This window comes from Schistocerca serialis, chromosome 1, assembly GCF_023864345.2.
Source record: "Schistocerca serialis cubense isolate TAMUIC-IGC-003099 chromosome 1, iqSchSeri2.2, whole genome shotgun sequence".
Classification (NCBI taxonomy): Eukaryota; Metazoa; Arthropoda; class Insecta; order Orthoptera; family Acrididae; genus Schistocerca; species Schistocerca serialis.
In genome coordinates this window covers 1,030,795,810-1,030,816,463 of record NC_064638.1, presented here as the reverse complement: position 1 = coordinate 1,030,816,463, position 20,654 = coordinate 1,030,795,810, and the positions used below count along the sequence as shown (strand labels likewise).

The window sequence follows — 20,654 nt, the reverse complement described above, 5'->3', positions numbered from 1 at the left end:
TCTCACATAGCACTTTCTACAAGCATCCAGCAGCTGAGATGCGTGACGACTGCAGGAAGGCAACGCTCCACTTTACGGATGAAACAAGTTCTTCTTCGACTTCGGATGATTCATTCTAGAGTAAGTCAGATATTCCGTCATGACTATACTGGTTCGTCATTGTAACCATTGTCAAGTGGTGGATGTGTCACACCTGTGCATCATTTATGTGACAGCCCGAACTATTTTTAACGTACTGAAAGGAGGCCGCTTTACCATTTGAGTGCCAGTGATTTCTGGTTGAAATGACAATTTTATTAAATTATGTTTAAGTACCAGTAACTTTCACATGAAACCACCGTAGCTATTGCAAGAAGACATATACTGGTACACTGAAACACTTGTGTGACTGCAGTGGATTGAAGCAGTCACTTCTTGCGTTCAAAGCAACAGTCGCAGTGCTATGTGATTGTAGCAGATCGTGACACGTCGCTTTTGTTTCTCATAGAGGCGTTATTGAGTAGATCATTGAGAGTGTAAGCAATTATTTGAAGTCATTGTAACGTAAATTTCAATTTGTACTGCTACTGTTACGAGTGGATCGAAATATGAACATTGGAGCAGTATGTAACTGTGCTACAAATTTATTAAATTTTAGGACGATGTTTGTTTGTTATTTAGGCTATAATTCGTTTTATATATTTGAACTCGTGGAAGTTTCGAGATGTGGGATTTTGTGTAGGAAAAATGCGAAATTAGCTTTCAAACATATCTCATGAAATAACGGCTGGTTGAAAATTATGTGTCACAGTGCTCTCAAAATGAAACCACGACTTGTAAATAATCTACTTTTTATTTTTTGCCAATTTCTTCTTGTATTCGTTGCTTACTATGATGACAAAAGACAATTTTATGAAAAAAGTTAAAATTAACTTTTTTTTATTTTGTTGAAACTCAAAGGGTTAATAACGATCAACTTTTCATTACTCCTAAATCTGCAATACGCACCGTGCTTGTCGCTTGTTTTGTCAGGTTGTCTATTAGCGTGTTGACTGCAAAATGCGGACGCAATGCAGTTTTGCTCGTGGAAGGATGTGGCGATCTCTTCGGAGACGCTAAGTTATTTGAACCCTAGTTGGTTGACACCATCGCTTGGAACAACATTGATACATTGATGATGCGCTTGGCAACGGCACATATTAAAATCCACACCCATGCAAGATTTGAGCCGAGACTTCCACTCAACGAGTGCCTGACGCCACCTTGCGACCACAAATGCCTACTCAGCTGATGACTTGCGACATCTGGACAGACATCGACCCAACCGCAGTGGCGTTTTCTGGCTGCTTTTACTCGAATTTGCTGGACGGCCACAGAGATTGTTACCGCTTCTCAATCATCAGTCCCTGCAGACACCTTTCATGATCCCTCATACAAACATATATGCTCCTTGATAGCAGTTAATGATCATTCAATGTGGATACACTCTGCGTCCGAGCTCTAGCGGGAATCAGAGTGAGGCTACGAGCAAATGAGGGTGATGGGACAGACGTTTTTGGAAACCCAGAATCTACTATGTAGGAATCAACATGGATTCCGGAAACAGCGATCGTGTGAGACCCAATTCGCTTTATTTGTTCATGAGACCCAGAAAATATTAGATACAGGCTCCCAGGTAGATGCTATTTTTCTTGACTTCCGGAAGGCGTTCGATACAGTTCCGCACTGTCGCCTGATAAACAAAGTAAGAGCCAGAACAGCTGTGTGGCTGGATTGAAGAGTTTTTAGCAAACAGAACACAGCATGTTGTTATCAATGGAGAGACTTCTACAGACGTTAAAGTAACCTCTGGCGTGCCACAAGGGAGTGTTATGGGACCATTGCTTTTCACAATATATATAAATGACCTAGTAAATAGTGTCGGAAGTTCCATGCGGCTTTTTGCGGATGATGCTGTAGTATACAGAGAAGTTGCAGCATTAGAAAATTGTAGCGAAGTGCAGGAAGATCTGCAGCGGATAGGCACTTGGTGCAGGGAGTGGCAACTGTCCCTTTCGGTTTAGGTCTTTCAGTGCTCTGTCAAACTCTTCACGCAGTATCATATCTCCCATTTCATCTTCATCTACATCCTGTTTCATTTCCATAATATAGTCCTCAAATACATCGCCCTTGTATAGACCCTCTATATACTCCTTCCACCTTTCTGCTTTCCCTTCTTTACTTAGAACTGGGTTTCCATCTGAGCTCTTGATGTTCATACAAGTGGTTTTCTTTCCTCCAATGGTCTCTTCAATTTTCCTCTTACCCCTCGTGAGATATGAATCTACATCTTTACATTTGTCCTCTAGCCATCGCTGCTTAGCCATTTTGCACTTCCTGTCGATCTCATTTTTGAGACGTTTGTATTGCTTTTTGGCTTCTTCATTTACTGGATTTTTATATTTTCTCCTTTCATCAATTAAATTCAATATTTCTTCTGTTACCCAAGGATTTCTACTAGCCCTCGTCTTTTTACCTACTTTATCCTCTGCTGCCTTCATTATTTCATCCCTCAAAGCTACCCATTCTTCTTCTACTGTATCTCTTTCCCCCACTCCTGTCAATTGTTCAATAATGCCTACTGAAACTCTCTACAACCTCTCGTTCTGTTAGTTTATCCAGGTCCCACCTCCTTAAATTCCCACCTTTTTGCAGTTTCTTCAGTTTTAATCTACAGTTCATAACCAATAGATTCTGGTCAGAGTCCACATCTGGCCCTGGAAATGTCTTACAATTTAAACCTTGGTTCCTAAATATCTGTCTTACCATTATATAATCTATCTGAAACCTTCCAGTATCTCCAGGTGTCTTCCATGTATACAACCTTCTTTCATTTTTCTTGAACCAAGTGTTAACTATGATTAAGTTATACTCTGTGCAAAATTCTACCAGGCGGCTTCCTCTTTCATCCATATTCACCTACTGCGTTTCCTTCTCTCCCTTTTCCTACTATCGAATTCCAGTCACCCGTGACTATTAAATTTTCGTCTCCCTTCACTATCTGAATAATTTCTTTTATCTCATCATACATTTCATCAATCTCTTCGTCAGATTTCGAAATCAGATTTTGGCGTACCCATGACCAGATATAGGCTGTGGTCTCAATTTGGTGATGACGAAGAGGACAGTGAAGTTCAAGAGAGTCGTCCGGAACAATCAGTGTAGAATGAAGTGGAATACTGAACTACTCAAGAATAACGAGACGCGTTTGAATTTCTGAAAGGCTGTAAATACTGCGGCTGGTCCCAGCGGAGGTTCGAGTTCTCCCTCGGGCTTGGGTGTTTGTGTTTGTCCGCAGGATAATTTAGGTTAAGTAGTGTGTAAGCTTAGGGAATGATGACCTTAGCAGTTAAGTCCCATAAGATTTAACACACATTTGAACATTTTTTTTTTAAATACTGCGACAGTGAATTAATTAGAAGGCAGTTGAATGGAAAGGAATAGACATCTCTGAAAAAGGCATTGAATGAAGCTGGACAGAATGCTTGAATTAATACATAAAAGAAAGAAGTACAAAAATTCTATGGTAAATAGAAATATAAATCACTTATTAATGAAATTAGTAGCAAGTACAGGGAAGCCAAGAGGAAATGTTTGCTGAAAAGAGAAATGACCTTCGCAAGGACTGATCCAGTATATAGCAAAGCAAAAACAACTTTCGACGAAGTTAAAACAAGGTAGGCAACGTGAAAATAGTAATGTTATTCAGTTTTTAAAATCACAGAGAGCGGTAGATGGAAAGAGTGCACTGAATGCCTTTTTGGAAGGGAGGAATTGTCTGATGACGTGATAGAATAAGAAACGGGAATCAGCATGTAATACATAGAGAATCCAGTGTTACAGTCAGAATATCACAGAGCTTTCGAAGACTAAAGATCAAATAAGACAGAGGGGAGAGAAAACATTCGTCCGCAATCTTTAAAATCATTGGACGAAGTAGCGACCAAACGACTTCAAGCTGGTCTGTAGAGACTATGAGGCTGTAGACATACCATAAGACTTTTGGAAAATAACTTCCATACAATTCCAAATATAGCAAGATCAGGTAGTGCGAAAACGATTGCATAGTCAGATTAACAGTCCACGCATCTAAGCTGTTGACAGGAATAAAATGCAGAAGAATGGAAAAGAAAACTGAAGATCTGCTAGATAAAATGTAAAGTTGTATATGATCTCATCAAAATGACGGACATAATCCACTCATCGAAATCTAATACGTGTAAAATAGGCGCCATAAAGAGAATTACAGTTATTGTCGGGTGAGCGGTGTGCTGACCACATACCCTTTCGTATCGGCATCTGGTGGCGCCTAAGGGCTGATGATGATACGGCGGCCAGTCGGTACCGTTGAGCCTTCAAGGAACGTTCGGGCGGCGTTTGTTACATTGTAACCAATGCAATATATAATACCTACTTGCTATCTTTAGTAGGGATAGAACTTGCAGTTGCTATCTTTAGTAGAGATAGAACTTGCAGTTTACAAATAATGGAACATGTGCACTTCAGATCAAAATTACAAAATTGTTTCTAAATGAACGTTTTCACTACGAATCAGTGCATGGAAATGCCTCATGGTTCTTACCACGTCAATTTTCAGTGAGTCTGCGATGTCTCGAAAAGCAAACACTCTTCTACCTCCTACTGCCAAGAGGATGGGAGTAAGTGAATACACTGCGATACGTCACAGACATTGCAAAAGAAGCCCAAGAAAATTTTATTACAATATTTTTATTTGTAATTTTAGATCTCGAAAGGAAAATTTGCAACCAGCTACACTTTTAGAATGAATGAATTATTTCAACGGTGAAATGAATGCATGTCATCCAGGAAATGTGACTGGTTGTAGTTTTTTCTCTAGCAATATTTGATATGACAGCAACGGTGTTCTCAAGCCATCGTGGGTAAAATAATATAGTTCCTTTCTAGTTTTTCAATCTGCACATAAAGAAATAAAAATAATTAATAACGATCTGAAAGAGACTATAACTTTACCCAAATACAAATAAAACAACAGTTGTACTTTCTATGTTCTAATCTCCTTTCATCAGTTCACCTGTTACGTTTTACGATTCCGTTTGTGCATCAATATTGCATTAGCTACGCAGTAAGGTGCAGAGGAACAATGAGATCACGAAAAGCAGGCAGTGAACCGATCATTTTTGTTTTTCCTGACACTCCCTTTATTTCGCAACGGATGCAAAATTTGTGTATCTAATATACAAAGTATCCTTATAGACTAAACCTTAATAAACGGTTAAAGAAATCGAAACAGGATTTTCCACAAATGATAAAACGTGAAGACGTGAATATTTCGATGTTCAGTAATCGTGAAGTTTATACTCCTTGAGATTTTCGTGTAATTATGGTTGGTTGGTTGATCTGAGGGAGGGGACCAAACCCGTCATTATGCTTTTTTAATAAAATAATGGGTATTTTTAACGGTATTCCCAAGAATAGTTATTCGATACATTTTTACGTCAGTACTGGACGTCAAACTGCAATTTGTTGGGAGTCTGTCTTCACATCTCGTTTTTCAACTATTTATGAGAACAGTTTTTTTGCCACGAGTGCCAAAACTGAAACTTCCTCAGCTTATAACTGTTCTAGACTGGGACACTAACCCGGATCCTTTCCACTAGAGGACATCCTTCTAGCCACAATTGATAACGTTCCCTCTATCCTGAGATTGCCCCTTCCACACTCACCAAGTTTCATGGAACTTTTTCTTTCATCAGTTCGCCTGTTACGTTTTATGCTTCCATTTGTGCATCAAAATTGCATTAGCAATTTTTTATTATTCTAGCACTCCAAGAAGACACGATATCACGCAGAAGTTACCTAGGCACAGACTAAACTTTGGCTGGCCGTGGTGGCCGAGCGGTTCTGCACGCTTCAATCTGAAACCGCGCGACCGGTCCGGTCGCAGGTTCGAATCCTGTCTCGGGCATAGATGTCTGTGATGTCCTTAGGCTAATTAGGTTTAAGTAGTTCTAAGTTCTAGAGGACTGATGACCTCAGATGTTAAGTCGCATTGTGCTCAGAGCCATTTGAACCATTTGAACTAAACTTTGTTTCCAGGATGAACAAATCACTCTGCAGCGAAATACATGCTATTGTGGGACTTCCTGGCACGTAACAGCTGTTTACTGGACGATGCACACAGTTTTAGTTCACCAGGAAGCTCCGCAACAGCGCACAGTTCACTGCGGTACGGACGATTCGTTCTGTCACCATGTCTTATTCTAAAGAGCCCTAGAATGTCTCTAGAACGATCCCTTCTTCTGTTTAAAGAAGCTGCTTCTGTATCTGGAGAAACTAAGAAGTATATAGACTGCACAGCTAAATACTCGCCTTTTGAGTTCTGTCACAAGTCCAAACCTTTCTTCTATGTCAACTGTTAATGAAATATTAGAAACGAATTATAAAAGACGAAATGATAGACTCAAGAAAAAGATGCTTGTCAGTTGTGAATAGATCATGTACTCTTCATACCGATTTTAGTTGGATTAGTGCAAATCGTTGTAAGATTGATAACCTAATTTTGGTATTCAGTAAAAGTTATGAGAACTATATTTTCGCCGCCCGAAGTGGCCGTGCGGTTAAAGGCGCTGCGGTCTGGAACCGCGAGACCGCTACGGTCGCAGGTTCGAATCCTGCCTCGGGCATGGATGTTTGTGATGTCCTTAGGTTAGTTAGGTTTAACTAGTTCTAAGTTCTAGGGGACTCATGACCTCAGAAGTTGAGTCCCATAGTGCTCAGAGCCAGAGCCAACTATATTTTCATTCGACGTCTCACACTTTATATCTGTGCACTGGATATTTTTCAAATACAAGTTTTAAATAGTCGATATGTTACGTCACAGAGGTTCCCATCGCACCCCCCTCACATTTAGTTATAAGTTGGCACAGTAGATAGGCCTTGAACAACTGAACACAGATCAATCGAGAAAACAGGAACAGGTTGTGTAGAACTATGAAAAAAGTAAGCAAAATATACAAACTGAGCAGTCCATGCGCAGGATAGGCAACATGAAGGTGAGTGCGAGCTGAGGATGGCCGTGGTCCCGTGGTTAGCGTGAGCAGCTGCGGAACGAGAAGTCCTTGGATCAAGTCTTCCCTCGAGTGAAATGTTTACTTTCTTTATTTTCGCAAAGTTATGATCTGTCCGTTCGTTCATTGACGTCTCTGTTCACTGTAATAAGTTTAGTGTCTGTGTTTTGCGACCGCACCGCAAAACCGTGCGATTAGTAGACGAAAGGCCGTACCTCTCCAATGGGAACCGAAAACATTTGATCGCAAGGTCAAAGGTCAACCGATTCCTCTACAGGAAAACACGTCTGATATATTCTATACGACACTGGTGACGGCATGTGCGTCACATGACAGGAATATGTTGTCGACCCATCTAACTTGTACACTTGGCGAATGGGTAAAAAGATTCTTCTACCTTGCCCAATTTAGGTTTTGTTGTGGATGTGATAATCACTCCCAAAAAAGTGATGAAAACATAAGAGTTTGTCACATAAACTGCAACAAATGAATGCAACAGTTTCACAGTCTCACAGTTTTCAAATGGTTCAAATGGCTCTGAGCACTATGCGACTTAACTTCTGAGGTCATCAGTCGCCTAGAACTTAGAACTAATTAAACCTAACGAACCTACGGACATCACACACATCCATACCCGAGGCAGGATTCGAACCTGCGACCGTAGCGGTCACGCGGTTAAAGACTGAAGCGCCTAGAACCGCACGGCCACACAGGCCGGCCGCACAGTTTTCCCTGTGCTCTGCCAAAACATGTTTTTAACGTTTTCAAATTTTTCCGATGTAGACCGTCAAATCCTGCATGTGCCCAAGCAAATCTGAACATGTCCTGGAATTTTGGAGAGCGAAGTTGATTATACGTGAGTGCATGAACTTTGATAATTGTCTGAAAATAAAAAATAAAACTTCTCATACAAGGGAAGACTTGAACCAAGGACCTCTCATTCCGGAGCTGCTCACGCTAACCACGGGATCAGGGCGCTCTTAAGCTCAGACTTTCCCTGATGTTACATATCATCATGGACTACTCAGTTTTATATTTTGCTTATTTTTTTCATAGTTCCACACAACTTCCTCCTGTTTTCTCGATTGATCTGTTTTCAGTTTTTCAAGGTCTATCCACAGTGCCAACTTATAACTAAATCTGAGGGGGGTGCGATGGGAAGGTTCCCTCGTATGTAGAAGCAATGCGATCTTTGGTTGCAAGCAGCATTGTCGTCCCATTAGGATTCTGAGAAAAGAGAGTGAATCGGTGTTGGTGAAGGTACTAAGCGCTCAGGAAATTATTAGCAGTGCACTGAGGTTGTTGAATTTTTGAAATATGATTTGGTAGAGATCAATTTGAAAAATGTGAAGATTTTCAGGTAATGTTGTTGTTGTTTTGCTTGCCTGCGCGTGATTTATGATGTGCTTGAAAAAGGGAAATATTTAGTAAAATTTTTCTTTATTGTTTTAGGTTAGTTAGTTTGAGTGTCGAGACGAGATCTAGTAAGATTATGTGTTCACATGGTTTGCACTCAGAAGTTATAGATTTTCGATTTCAATAATTAATTTCACGGCAGAGTCAAATTTTTTTACAAAAAGAGTGATAGTTGTAAAGCTGATAGCCATTTCTCAAGGACTCAGAGTTTCAAAATAGTTTTTGAATCCTAGTTTCTTTTCATTTATTCAGTAAATACAATATTTACCACCATCTCCTCACGAATTTCATTTTCCAATTATGTTTGTCGCCACATTGTACTTTTTGGAACACAGTGGTTGAAGCATGATGTGCGTAGCATAGTTGAATGTCTTAAAATTGCACTGAGCAAGGCGTTCTTTCCTTTAGCCAGACTGCTTCTACGCTACATCTTTTCTGTTTGCCGCGCGGAGTGGCCGCGCGGTTAGAGGCGACGTGTCACGGATTGCGCGGCCACTCCTGTCGGAGATTCGAGTCCTGCCTCGGGCATGGATGTCTGTGTTGTTCTTAGCATAAGTTAGTTTAAGTAGTGTGTAAGTCTATGGGCCGATGACCTCTGCAGTTTGGCCCCTTAGGAATTCACACACATTTGAAAATTTTTTTCTTTTCTGTTCACCACTTTCGAGTAGCACCGAGTTTCCCTTGGCGCAGGTAAGCCATAAGAATGTATTAAGGCCAGTTTAACAACACGGCTGGAACACAAAAAGACCATTTCCAGTTAAGCTCTGCGTTTCGAAATTGTTATCAGGTTCAGCTTAGGTAAAGTGAGTCAGATTGTATTTGTTTGGCACACAGTTTATTTTTTACACAGCAGCGTTACATTCGTAAGTGAATCATTTAATGTTTGTAAATTTATTTAGTCAGTTTTTGTACGTATTTCATATGCCATTTTATTGAATAATTTTGGTCCGTTGTTCTTTAAAAATTTGTTTTATAGTTTTATCTAGTATTTTTATTCTGTTAGCACTGTACGTTGGAATTACAACTCACTTACAGTGACGTCACGTGTAGTAGCACTATTCGCTGTACCTGAGGCGACGCACCTTGTATCGCTCCTGTCTAGAGTCTGTGTTTCAGAAGAATGACTCATGTGTGCACAGTGACAGACGGTCTGATGCGGGTTCAGTCGAGTACGTAGTTCAAATTTTCATCTGCTAGAGGGCAGTAGGGGACAGGACTAAACAGAAAGAACTAAAATGTAGTTAAGACTTTTGACCACCAGAGTCCAGTGGCGCACAGAGACATTCATGAAAAGGTCAAGAGAATGTTTTTGTGAATTGTTCTGTTTATTTCTTGAAGGCTTTTTTATTTATTTATGTTTGTACAGTTTTGTATATGCTTTTAGTAGTGTGAATCATGCGCGAATGTGGCCTACAGTAAATATGTAGATCATTGTTGTACTGATGACCGCTGTTCGAACAAGTGTGAGAAAGTTTCAAGACAGTGTGAATGCAGACGACGGCGAAATTTGTATCATATGTTAAGTAAGTTTATGGTAAAAGGAAAGCTAATTATAGTGCATCTGAAAATAGTTAAAAACGTAAAGTATAAACAAAATATCAGAGCGTTAAATATTTATTTCAGGTAAAAGTACAGTTCGAAAGTGTGTTATTTGTTGATTGGTTAGTCATGAAAAGCGCAGACTAATGTGGGTGAATAGTATTTTCCTTTTGGCCTTAAAGAAAACTGACCAATCAGAACGGAACTTTCTTCGCGCGTCTTTTCTCTTGGAGATATAGAATGCTCACAGCAGTCTAAGGAATCGGAGCCCAGCTCCGAAGGAAGCTATAGTTTGCCGGTTTTAGTTGTGCTACATGTTTCAAAAGTGTTTTAACGTCAAGGCATACTTATTCCGGTGTATCTTTTAGAAAGTATGGATTTTTTAAGTAATTTTGTAAATGAGGAAAGACTAATTCCGCGTGGCACATTGATCAGATAGGTGATTAAATACAAATATGAGTGCTTTAGACACAGATAAACGTAATAGTCATTTAAGAACAAACCGTGCTTAGTAGCTGTTCGGATTTCGGGAAATACGTAACCACAAACTTGCTAACGTGAATGAAACGGTTTGTGCATGTATGTGTTAAGATTAGCACGGTCTTAGCAGTGAACGCGTACATCTCTAGGTTCAGAACATACCGAAGTTTTGCCAGTATTTCCACCTTTCATTCAAAATTAGGACATTTCCCGATTGTTAGAATAGTTACGTTATATTCAGCCTGGTGCGAGTTGCAGTATGGCACGTTTCTGCTCGGCTTCCCTACCGGCAATCTGCTGCAACGAGTTCACAGGTAGATGCAGGAAATGGACGAACGAATGTAATCGCGGCGCCGTATACTGTGCAATATTGAATTTCATTGGACAGCTTACCTAGTTCAAAGTTTTATGTTTTTTTAATAAATTCGTTAAACGTTAATTCTAATACAGTTATACAGTTTCGGATAATTTTGGCGGCTTCATTTATCAGATAGCTTTTATATAATTGCACCACTTGCATTGTTCGCGATTACAAAACCGACACACACGAACTAGAAAGGTTCGTTTTAGTTCAGTTTTAGTTCAAGACAATCAAACTCTTTTAATATTATGAACACACGTTACGACGTTTAGAAAAGGATTAAAATGTTCTGCCAAGCCTAACTGAAACATGTAGGACTTTTCCTTATAATTAAACAATGCACCTGTCTAATTAAAATTGATCCCGTGTATTATACACTGACGTAAAAGAAAATTGCAACACCAGGAAGGAATTGTACGACATAAACAAAAGTTGGTAGGCGTGTTTTTACATCTGAAAGGTGACGTCCATTCAAATTTCCCACCAGAGTGGCGCTAGTAGAGCCACTATGCGGGTACAAATCAGTTTTGCTTCAAATACACGCTTAACGGTCGTAAGCGTTAATTACTTTTGAGATTGGAAGTGGTGACTTGATGTTAGACAAGATGTCTTTAAGGCAACAAAGACGCCATTATTAACATCTCACTGAGTTTGAGCAAAGTCATGTAACAGAGCTACGAGAAGCTGGATGTTCCTTCTGTGAGACTGCAGAAAAACTTGGCAGGAATGTAGCCACTGTACACGATTGCTGCCAGCGGTGGTTTCGAGAATGTATAATCGCAGTTACACCGGGCTCCGAACGGCCACGTGGCAGAACCGAAAGGGAAGACTATTGTGTCCGGCGCATGGCTCTGGCGCATCGTACTCCAACTGCAGCAGCAACCTGACCAGCAGTTGGCACCACAGTGACACAACGAATCGTTACAGATCGGCTTCCTCAAGGCCATTTCCGAGCCAGACGCGCTGTAGCGTGCCTCCTGCTGACAAACCACCGCCGTTTGCGACTTCAGTAGTGTCAAATGAGAGCTCATTGGAGGGCACGGTAGAGGGCTGTCGTGTATTCTGGCGAAAGCAGGATTTGTCTCGCTTGCCCCCCTTCTTGCATCGGTGTACCGTAGGTCTCTAGAAGAGCGTAGCGTTCCAAAGGATTGTAAAAGGGCACAGGTCATCCCCGTTTTCAAGAAGGGACGTCGACCAGATGTTCAGAACTATAGACCTATATCTCTAACGTCTATCAGTTGTAGAATTTTGGAACACGTATTATGTTTGAGTATAATGACACTTCTGGAGGCTAGAAATCTACTGTGTCGGAATCAGCATGGGTTTCGAAAAAGACGATCGCGTGAAACCCAGCTCGCGCTATTCGTCCACGAGACTCAGAGGACCACAGACACGGGTTCCCAGGTAGATGTCGTGTTTCTTGACTTCCGCAAGGCGTTCGATACAGTTCCCCACAGTCGTTTAATGAACAAAATAAGAGCATATGGGCTATCAGACCAATTGTGTGATTGGATTGAAAAGTTTCTACATAACAGAACGTAGCATGTCATTCTCAATGGAGAGAAGTCTTCCGAAGTAAGTGTGATTTCAGGTGTGGCGCAGGGGAGTGTCGTAGGACCGTTGCTATTCACAATATATACAGGGTGTTACAAAAAGGTACGGCCAAACTTTCAGGAAACATTGCTCACACACAAAGAAAGAAAATATGTTATGAGGGCATGTGTCCGGAAACGCTTATTTTCCATGTTAGAGCTCATTTTATTACTTCTCTTCAAATCATATTAATCATGGAATGGAAACACACAGCAACAGAACGTACCAGCGTAACTTCAAACACTTTGTTACAGCAAATGTTCAAAATGTCCTCCGTTAGCGATGATACATGCATCCACCCTCCGTCGCATGGAATCCCTGATGCGCTGATGCAACCTTGGAGAATGGCGTATTGTATCACAGCCGTCCACAATACCAGCACGAAGAGTCTCTACATTTGGTACCGGGGCTGCGTAGACAAGAGCTTTCAAATGCCCCCATTAATGAAAGTCAAGAGGGTTGAGGTCAGGAGAGCGTGGAGGCCATGGAACTGGTCCGCCTCTACCAATCCGTCGGTCACCGAATCTGTTGTTGAGAAGCGTACGAACACCTCGACTGCAATGTGCAGGAGTTCCATCGTGCATGAACCACATGTTGTGTCGTACTTGTAAAGGCACATGTTCTAGCAGCACAAGTAGAGTATCCCGTATGAAATCATGATAACGTGCTCCATTGAGCGTAGGTGGAAGTACATACTGACGAAACTAAAATGAGCTCTAACATGGAAATTAAGAGTTTCCGGACACTTGTCCACATAACATCTTTTCTTTATTTGTGTGTGAGGAATGTTTCCTGAAAGTTTGGTCGTACCTTTTTGTAACACCCTGTATAAATAACCTTGTGGATGACATCGGAAGTTCACTGAGGATTTTTGCGGATGATGCTGTGGTATATCGAGAGGTTGTAACAATGGAAAATTGTACTGAAATGCAGGCGGATCTGCAGCGAATTGACACATGGTGCAGGGAATGGGAATTGAATCTCAATGTAGACAAGTGTAATGTGCTGCGAATACATAGAAAGAAAGATCCTTTATCATTTAGCTACAATATAGCAGGTCAGTAACTGGAAGCAGTTAATTCCATAAATTATCTGGGAATACGCATTAGGAGTGATTTAAAATGGAATGATCATATAATGTTGATCGTCGGTAAAGCAGATGCCAGACTGAGATTCATTGGAAGAATCCTAAGGAAATGCAATCCGAAAACAAAGCAAGTAGGTTACAGTACGCTTGTTCGCCCACTGCTTGAATACTGCTCAGCAGTGTGGGATCCGTACCAGGTAGAGTTGATAGAAGAGATAGAGAAGATCCAACGGAGAGCAGCGCGCTTCGTTACAGGATCATTTAGTAATCGCGGAAGCGTTACGGAGATGATAGATGAACTCCAGTGGAAGACTCTGCAGGAGAGACGCTCAGTAGCTCGGTACGGGCTTTTGTTGAAGTTTCGAGAACATACCTCCATCGAGGAGTCAAGCAGTATATTGCTCCCTCCTACGTATATCTCGCGAAGAGACCATGAGGATAAAATCAGAGAGATTAGAGCCCACCAGAGGCATACCGACAATCCTTCTTTCCACCAACAATACGAGACTGGAATAGAAGGGAGAACGGATTGAGGTACTCAAGGTACCCTCCGCCACACACCGTCAGGTGGTTTGCGGAGTATGGATGTAGATGTAGACAGCCGAGTGTTGGTTAGAAAGGGGCCGGTTGAGAGCGTGCAATCAGCGTGTCTGCGTGCTAGACACACTGGACCTACACCTGGAGTTATGGTGTAGGATAGGATTTCGTATGGCTGCAGGAGCACTCTCCTGGTTTTCCCCAATCTCTTGATTCGACCTGTCATTCAAGTACAGCTTTCCATTGGATGTTTTCCAGCAGAATAACGCTCGACCCAACATGCTCTAAAGTGTCGCTTTGTTGCCATGGCCTACTCTATTACCAGATTTGTCTCCAGTCGAGCACGTAGGACATCATCGAACGACAACTATAGAGTCATCGACAACCAGAATTAAACGTTCCTGTATTGACCGATCATATGCAACAGGCATGGAATTCCATCCTCCAACGGTTCTTAACGTACCCGCAATTCACATTTGCCATGATTTATTTCGCGCTTTCATCTTGCCATGTTAATCGCTTAAATATGTTACCTAGACAAATGTATTCCCGAAATATCATTTCTCTACATTAGTTTGTTTTTGCTGTTGCGATTTTTTCCGTCATTGTGGTAGCTTCCGTCATTTACTCACTGTATTCTGACAACACGCTGGTGTCCTCTAGCAATATGTTCTTCGTCACAACAAAAGTGTCATGAAACTGCAGCAAGTACAACGCCGCCAGATAGAAATACCGCAACAGCAAGTTGAAGCTACCTTGCAGTGCGGCCTCCTTTGCGCATGCGACACAGTGCCCGCCGTGTCCTGCGCTCCGACTGTAACATGACGTCTCTAATCTGTAAGGCCAACTCGTATTTCTCTCGCGTTAGCAGTCGCTGCGCGACCTACAGCGGCGGTTCCGCCGCCCAGCTGCAGCTCTGCTTTCGTGACGCAAACGCCCTACTGCCGGCAGACAAGTTCCACGGCGCATCCCGTGTTGATACAGCAGCCACGCGCTGCTCCAGGTAAACAATGAACAGCACTGCCGGCCGGTCCACGGCGCTGTTTCGACAGACAGGTTGCGCTTCATTAAGTGTCTGCTTAGCAGTTCGTGACCTAGTAATTAAGAAGTTCCGGAGCTGCAGCTCCTTGGTCAGAGAATGGCTTCGCCAGTACTCTATAAAACAAAGTTACTTGAGAACACATCGTTGTGACCTGTTCGGTAATTTTTAGGAGACCGTTCTCAGGATTCGTAGAGATGATTTCATACTGTCTTAATGGTGTATGCCTTACGCCCAGGGCGTTAAGTATTATATATATATGTATATATATATATATATATATATATATATATATATATATATATATATATATATGCAGACTTAATCGACGAATCAAGGACGGGATTCGAACCCACATCTCTTGCTCCTTAGGCTGATGCGCTAACCACTACGCCACTCTGGCACAGTGGCTTTCCACAGCTGCACGCAGTACACTACTACACCTCAATCCAAATTCTCATTCACTCCTCAGCCCACTCGAGAAGGTCTCTGGAACCATGTAGTTTCATTTGATCATTAGGTATTACCTCCTTGGACATCGTTATAGGCGATTTGACGAAACTCAGGTAAAGAATCGGAAATGGCATTGCATTTCACCTTAGTTACAGCAATAAGATCAAAGTTGGGATTATACTATGCTACGATGCAGTGCATGTGTCTGAGTAATATTACACAAGCGCTCCGGAATTTTCCAGTGTGAAGTCTCGTCTTTCATGGTTGAAATACGAGCGTTGCTCTGCAATTAGGGTCAGGCATGCGTCATGGCAACGGCTTGCTGTGATGATGCCGACCATCTACAGTAAACCTCGCAGGTTTCTTCAGTAACAAAGGCCGTATAAAAGCGAAGCGTAAGTTTTTAACAGACATATGACGAGATTAAGGCTGAAATAATACATTTCCTGAAGTCCGATTGTTCGTAGTGAATCACTTTTCGTCTTCAGATTCAATAACTCCTAACTTTCGACGACAGGAACAATTTTTACTTGTTCTTGTTCCAGCATTAACTGATATTACTGTAGCAGTTCAAATTTAGCTTTAGCAGCGCTATATTTGTTGATGTTACAGGCTGCAGGCTAAGAAATTTCTTCTGTTATTTCTGATTAATTATCGTCATAATTGAGTGTTGTTCATTGTGTGTGCTGAGCACTGCACTGGGCCGTAGACCGTTTACTATATTTCGTGGGAAAGTTAGGAAAAAATAAGAATAGTCAAACAGCAGGTACTTTTAATCATAACACTCCAATACGTACTGTCTCGATTCCGTTGATACCACGATGGTTCATTAGAAGGCGACTAGGGTTCACTCTTTAATGTTTGCGTAAAATTTAAGGCGAAATTGGTGCAAGGCAATGCGGCGATTAGAAATTTGAACTTCTATTTGGAGACGAGCGGAGTTCAAAATACCTTCCGAGCATAGAGATTACGATATGCTGTGATTTCCCAAAACCAATTATGGCGAATCCTCAGATAGCTCCTTTTACAAGCCTACCTACGATTTCCTGTCCATCCTCATTCAGTTGCTGAGCGAGATGGCGCAGCGCTTTGGTCACTGGTCTCGCATTCTACACAATGGTTGTTAAGATCCTTGTCTCTCTGCAGCTGTTCCGATTTATGTTTTTCGAGGTTCCCTAAATCGATTAAGTCGAGTGCTGTAACGGTTCCTCTAAAGTGAAAAAAGCCGATATCCTTTCCCATCTTTCCCCAATCTCAGCTTCTGCTGGGTCACTGATAACCTCATCGTAGACAGGATCCTCCTCCCTCTTTATCTTTACCCAGCTGGGTACGCTCTGCGTCTCTATCAGCAACGGTACAGTCGGGATGTACAATAAATGTCGTTCGTTCCTTAGCACCAGATCCTGCATCCTGGAGAGTAATTTGCTTCTGTGTGAACCTTGTCAGGAAGAGAATGGGTTTGTACCATGTGACAAGTAGAACTTACTAGTGTTAGTGATACCCGAACAATGACAGTAATGGATTTCTGTGGAAACGTAGTTAACCAATGAAGACAAGTAGAAAAGAACGAAAACGAATATAGAAGGACCCAGAGGATACATATAGATTTAGGATCGTGCATATTGGTACGTACTCCATTGACGGTGACGTCCTCGTCAGTAACGGCCAATGCAGCGAACTCGAACATGTTGACGACCAGCTTGAGCCGTCCGCCTTCCTTGTTGCGCCATATCCAGTGAGGGATGTAGAAGGCGAACGCCTGCAGAAACAGCACGAACGGCACCCACTGGTAGTAGGCGTGTCGAATGATGGGTTCGCCCTCCACGTATGGTCCCACGCCAGGCAGCGGCGCACCGCTCAGCACGGACGAGGGGTCCAGGTGGCGGACCACCGTGTACGTGCTCGTGAAGAAGCAGAACGTCTCGATCACGTTGTTGGGGATGGCTTTGTCGTTGACGCAGCGGATATGCTCGCCGATGTACTGTCGGCTCGTCACCAGGATGGTGCATACCAACAGCAACAAGAAGGTGACGCGGTAGTGCAGTTTGAAGACGAGGTTGTCGATGCTGACGAGCTTCGGCTTGATGTTGACATTCTTGGCGATCGAGGCGAACGTGTTGATCATGGTGTCGGCTGGTGCGGCCGAGCTGCGCACACCGCGGGTGTCTACGGCTCACTGATAACGCGGCCGAGAGCGCAGCCTCCGCGCCGCTCAGGTCCTATCGTTGTCCCAGCGTAAACTCACACGTCACTACACCGTAAAGGCGGTGGAAATAACTCGGTAAGCGTGACAAACACACAGACGCCTGACGTTCTTAGAACATTACTGACCGTGACTGCATACGATATGCTGTATCTAATCCCTGTAGAATGAGTCGATTTGTTCTGAAAGGTACGCGGTAGTGAAATCTTTCGAGTAACTGTAGTACTTGCTTACCGGTAACTAATGCTGCTCCAGCACGACGCACTTTGCAGCTTTTCAGCGTTCGTTCTTGTGAGCTGAAACAGGAGTAAACTGAACTGCTATTCTTTATAACTTACATCTTTGTTGTAATCCTGAACAATGCTAGTGGTGTAGTTATGGAATCGCTATGTGATCCATGAGTCACCAAAACTGAAACAGTTTAACTGGATTATGAACAACTTAAAACAAATTAATTATAAAGTCGAACCTGTAACCTAAATAAGCAATCCTGTGGAATTTTGAGTTGTGTAATGCAGTGCTACAATGTGTGACGTCACAACACGTGACTTACAATTCCAACACACAAGCCAGTAGCACAATAATTTATCAAACGAAATTTGAAAGAATAAATAACCAAACTGTTTCTACTAAAATCCCCTGCGAATTTATCTATGCAATATGACTGAATAAATTTCCAAACACTGAGTAATACACACGCGAATGTTGCACTGCACTGTGAAAAATAAAGCTATCTTCATTTGAAAAGAAATATGAACTGAATTTATCCAAACTGATCTGGTAATGAATTTTGGAAAGTGACATCTACCTGTAACTACAGATGATCTTACTATCTCGATTGTACTGTAGCTGGCCCTAACAAATCAGCAACGGAAACTAGGTGCTGCTCGAAGTGATGAACATAAAATATTTGCAGCACAGCACCAAGCAGCCTAAATAAGAAAGAAGAAACCTTGTGCGACTGTTCGAAATAGATCATACGTTGGCTGTAGCCACTGTGTTCTGCAGAGTGCATTACGGCGACACACATAATCAGAAAATATGAAAATTGTTCCATTAGGAGACGGTTGTGGAATTTGAATTTGCTAAACGATCGAAAGTAATTTATCGCTTAAAAAGCTCTGTTACGAAACGCAGTTGTCCCACAGTAATTACAATGATCTTTACAAAAATTATTTTTTAACAACTTATAACAAAAATTTCTCTGCCATGAAATTAATTATAGAAATGAAAATGAGCGTTTGGCGTCATTGGCCGGGAGACCCCTTACGGGGCAGGTCCGGCCGCCTTGGTGCAGGTCTTATCACATTCGATGGCGGATGGGGATGAAATAATAATGAAGAGAACACAGCACCCGGCAGTCCATCATGTGGTAAAACTAACTTCTGAGTGCAAGCAATGTGAACGGTTAACTTTAAATATTGCCTTCTGAATAATGAATTAATTAACCCAAACCAATGAAGAAAATTTCCACTAAAACCCTCTGTTATTCAGAAACACTACGTCCAAGCAAGCAGTCCAGCAACAACTGTACCTCCAGATCTTTACTTGCCCAATTAATCTTTACCAGATCATAATTCTCGATTCATCCTTCTCTGTATCTTTAACTCTGATCCCTGCAAGATATTTAAGACCGCTCAGTAACATAGCCAACACCCGACTCACTCACTTGCATTCTCTTAGAATGCCGCTGCAACGACAGCGCTACTGACAACCAAAGATAACAGTACTTGTATTCTTAAACTCTGTGCGTAACATATCGACTATTGAAAACAACTGTCCTCCGCTGCAGAGTGACAATCTCATTCTGGAAACATCCCCCAGGCTGAAGCTAAGACATGTCTCCACTGTATCCTTTCTTCCAGGGGTGCTAGTTCTGCAAGGTTCGCAGAAAAGCTTCTGTGAAGTTTGGAAGGTAGAAGACGAGGTATTGGCAGAATTGAAGCTGTGAGGAGAGGTTATGGGTCGTGCTCGAGTAGCCCAGTTGGTACTGGAACGGCAGCTCAGCGTGTTCGATCAGAGGGTTAACTACCCTCTGTAATAAAAAAATGAGTGACTGGATAAACGATGAACTGTAGCAGGTGTCATTAGTCATCCGCGTCGAACAAATGCAACGAACAACAACGAACAAAATGACATAAAAAAAAGTTTGTAGAGCACTTGCTCGCGAAAAGCAAAGGTCCCGAGTTCGAGTCTCGGTCCGGCACACAGTTTTCATCTACTAGGAAGTTTCAGCTGTTTGAGAAATATCTAGAATGGAGCTCTGAAGTATGACAAATCGAATGGAAGTATAGAATTCACATCAATTTTCTTGAATGCCAAAACTAAACTAGGAACCTTACGACTTCTACATCTGCATCTATACTCCACAAACCACTTCATATTGTTTGGCGCAGGAGACTTCGCTTACCACCGTCGCACCCCTCCGGCATTGGGAGGATCTGGGCGACGTGTACCAGTTTAGGGGCGACATAGATGTTGACATAGGACACACGTTGGAGTTGGTTTAAGTTACGGTGCACTTGACCGCGGACATGGTGCCGACTCGACTGCAAAAGCCGCCGGTAAGCCAGGGCCACTGTGCGGTGTGTGGAGCTCGTAAATTCGATACCCAAGTAACGAAGGGTGGCACTAACTGGGAGTGGGGTCGGCACCATAGCCGGGAGGCCGCGCCCAATGTGCATCATAGTCGATTTACGGACATTAAGAATGCTACCAGAAAGACGTCCATACTGGTGGATCCATTGGATGGCGTCACTGAGTTCCGTGGAGGAGCAGGTGAGAAAGAGGAGATCGTCCGCATAAGCCCTACAGTGAAAGGTGTGGTCACGCAAAGTGAGGCCCTGCAGTCTAGAGGTAAGTCCAGTGATGAGGGGCTC

At 42.3% G+C, this 20,654-nt stretch overlaps 1 protein-coding gene across 1 annotated transcript in view; it reads right to left on the bottom strand.

Moving 5' to 3' along the window:
• Positions 1-17,730, bottom strand: part of LOC126414003 (innexin inx7) — a 149,171-nt gene extending 131,441 nt beyond the window's left edge. The window contains exon 1 of the mRNA XM_050083311.1: positions 17,206-17,730. Within this exon, the coding sequence (XP_049939268.1) occupies positions 17,206-17,697 (492 nt within the window). The 5' untranslated portion in view covers positions 17,698-17,730. The remainder of the gene's footprint in view (positions 1-17,205) is intronic.
• Between the last annotated feature and the right edge of the window lie 2,924 nt (positions 17,731-20,654).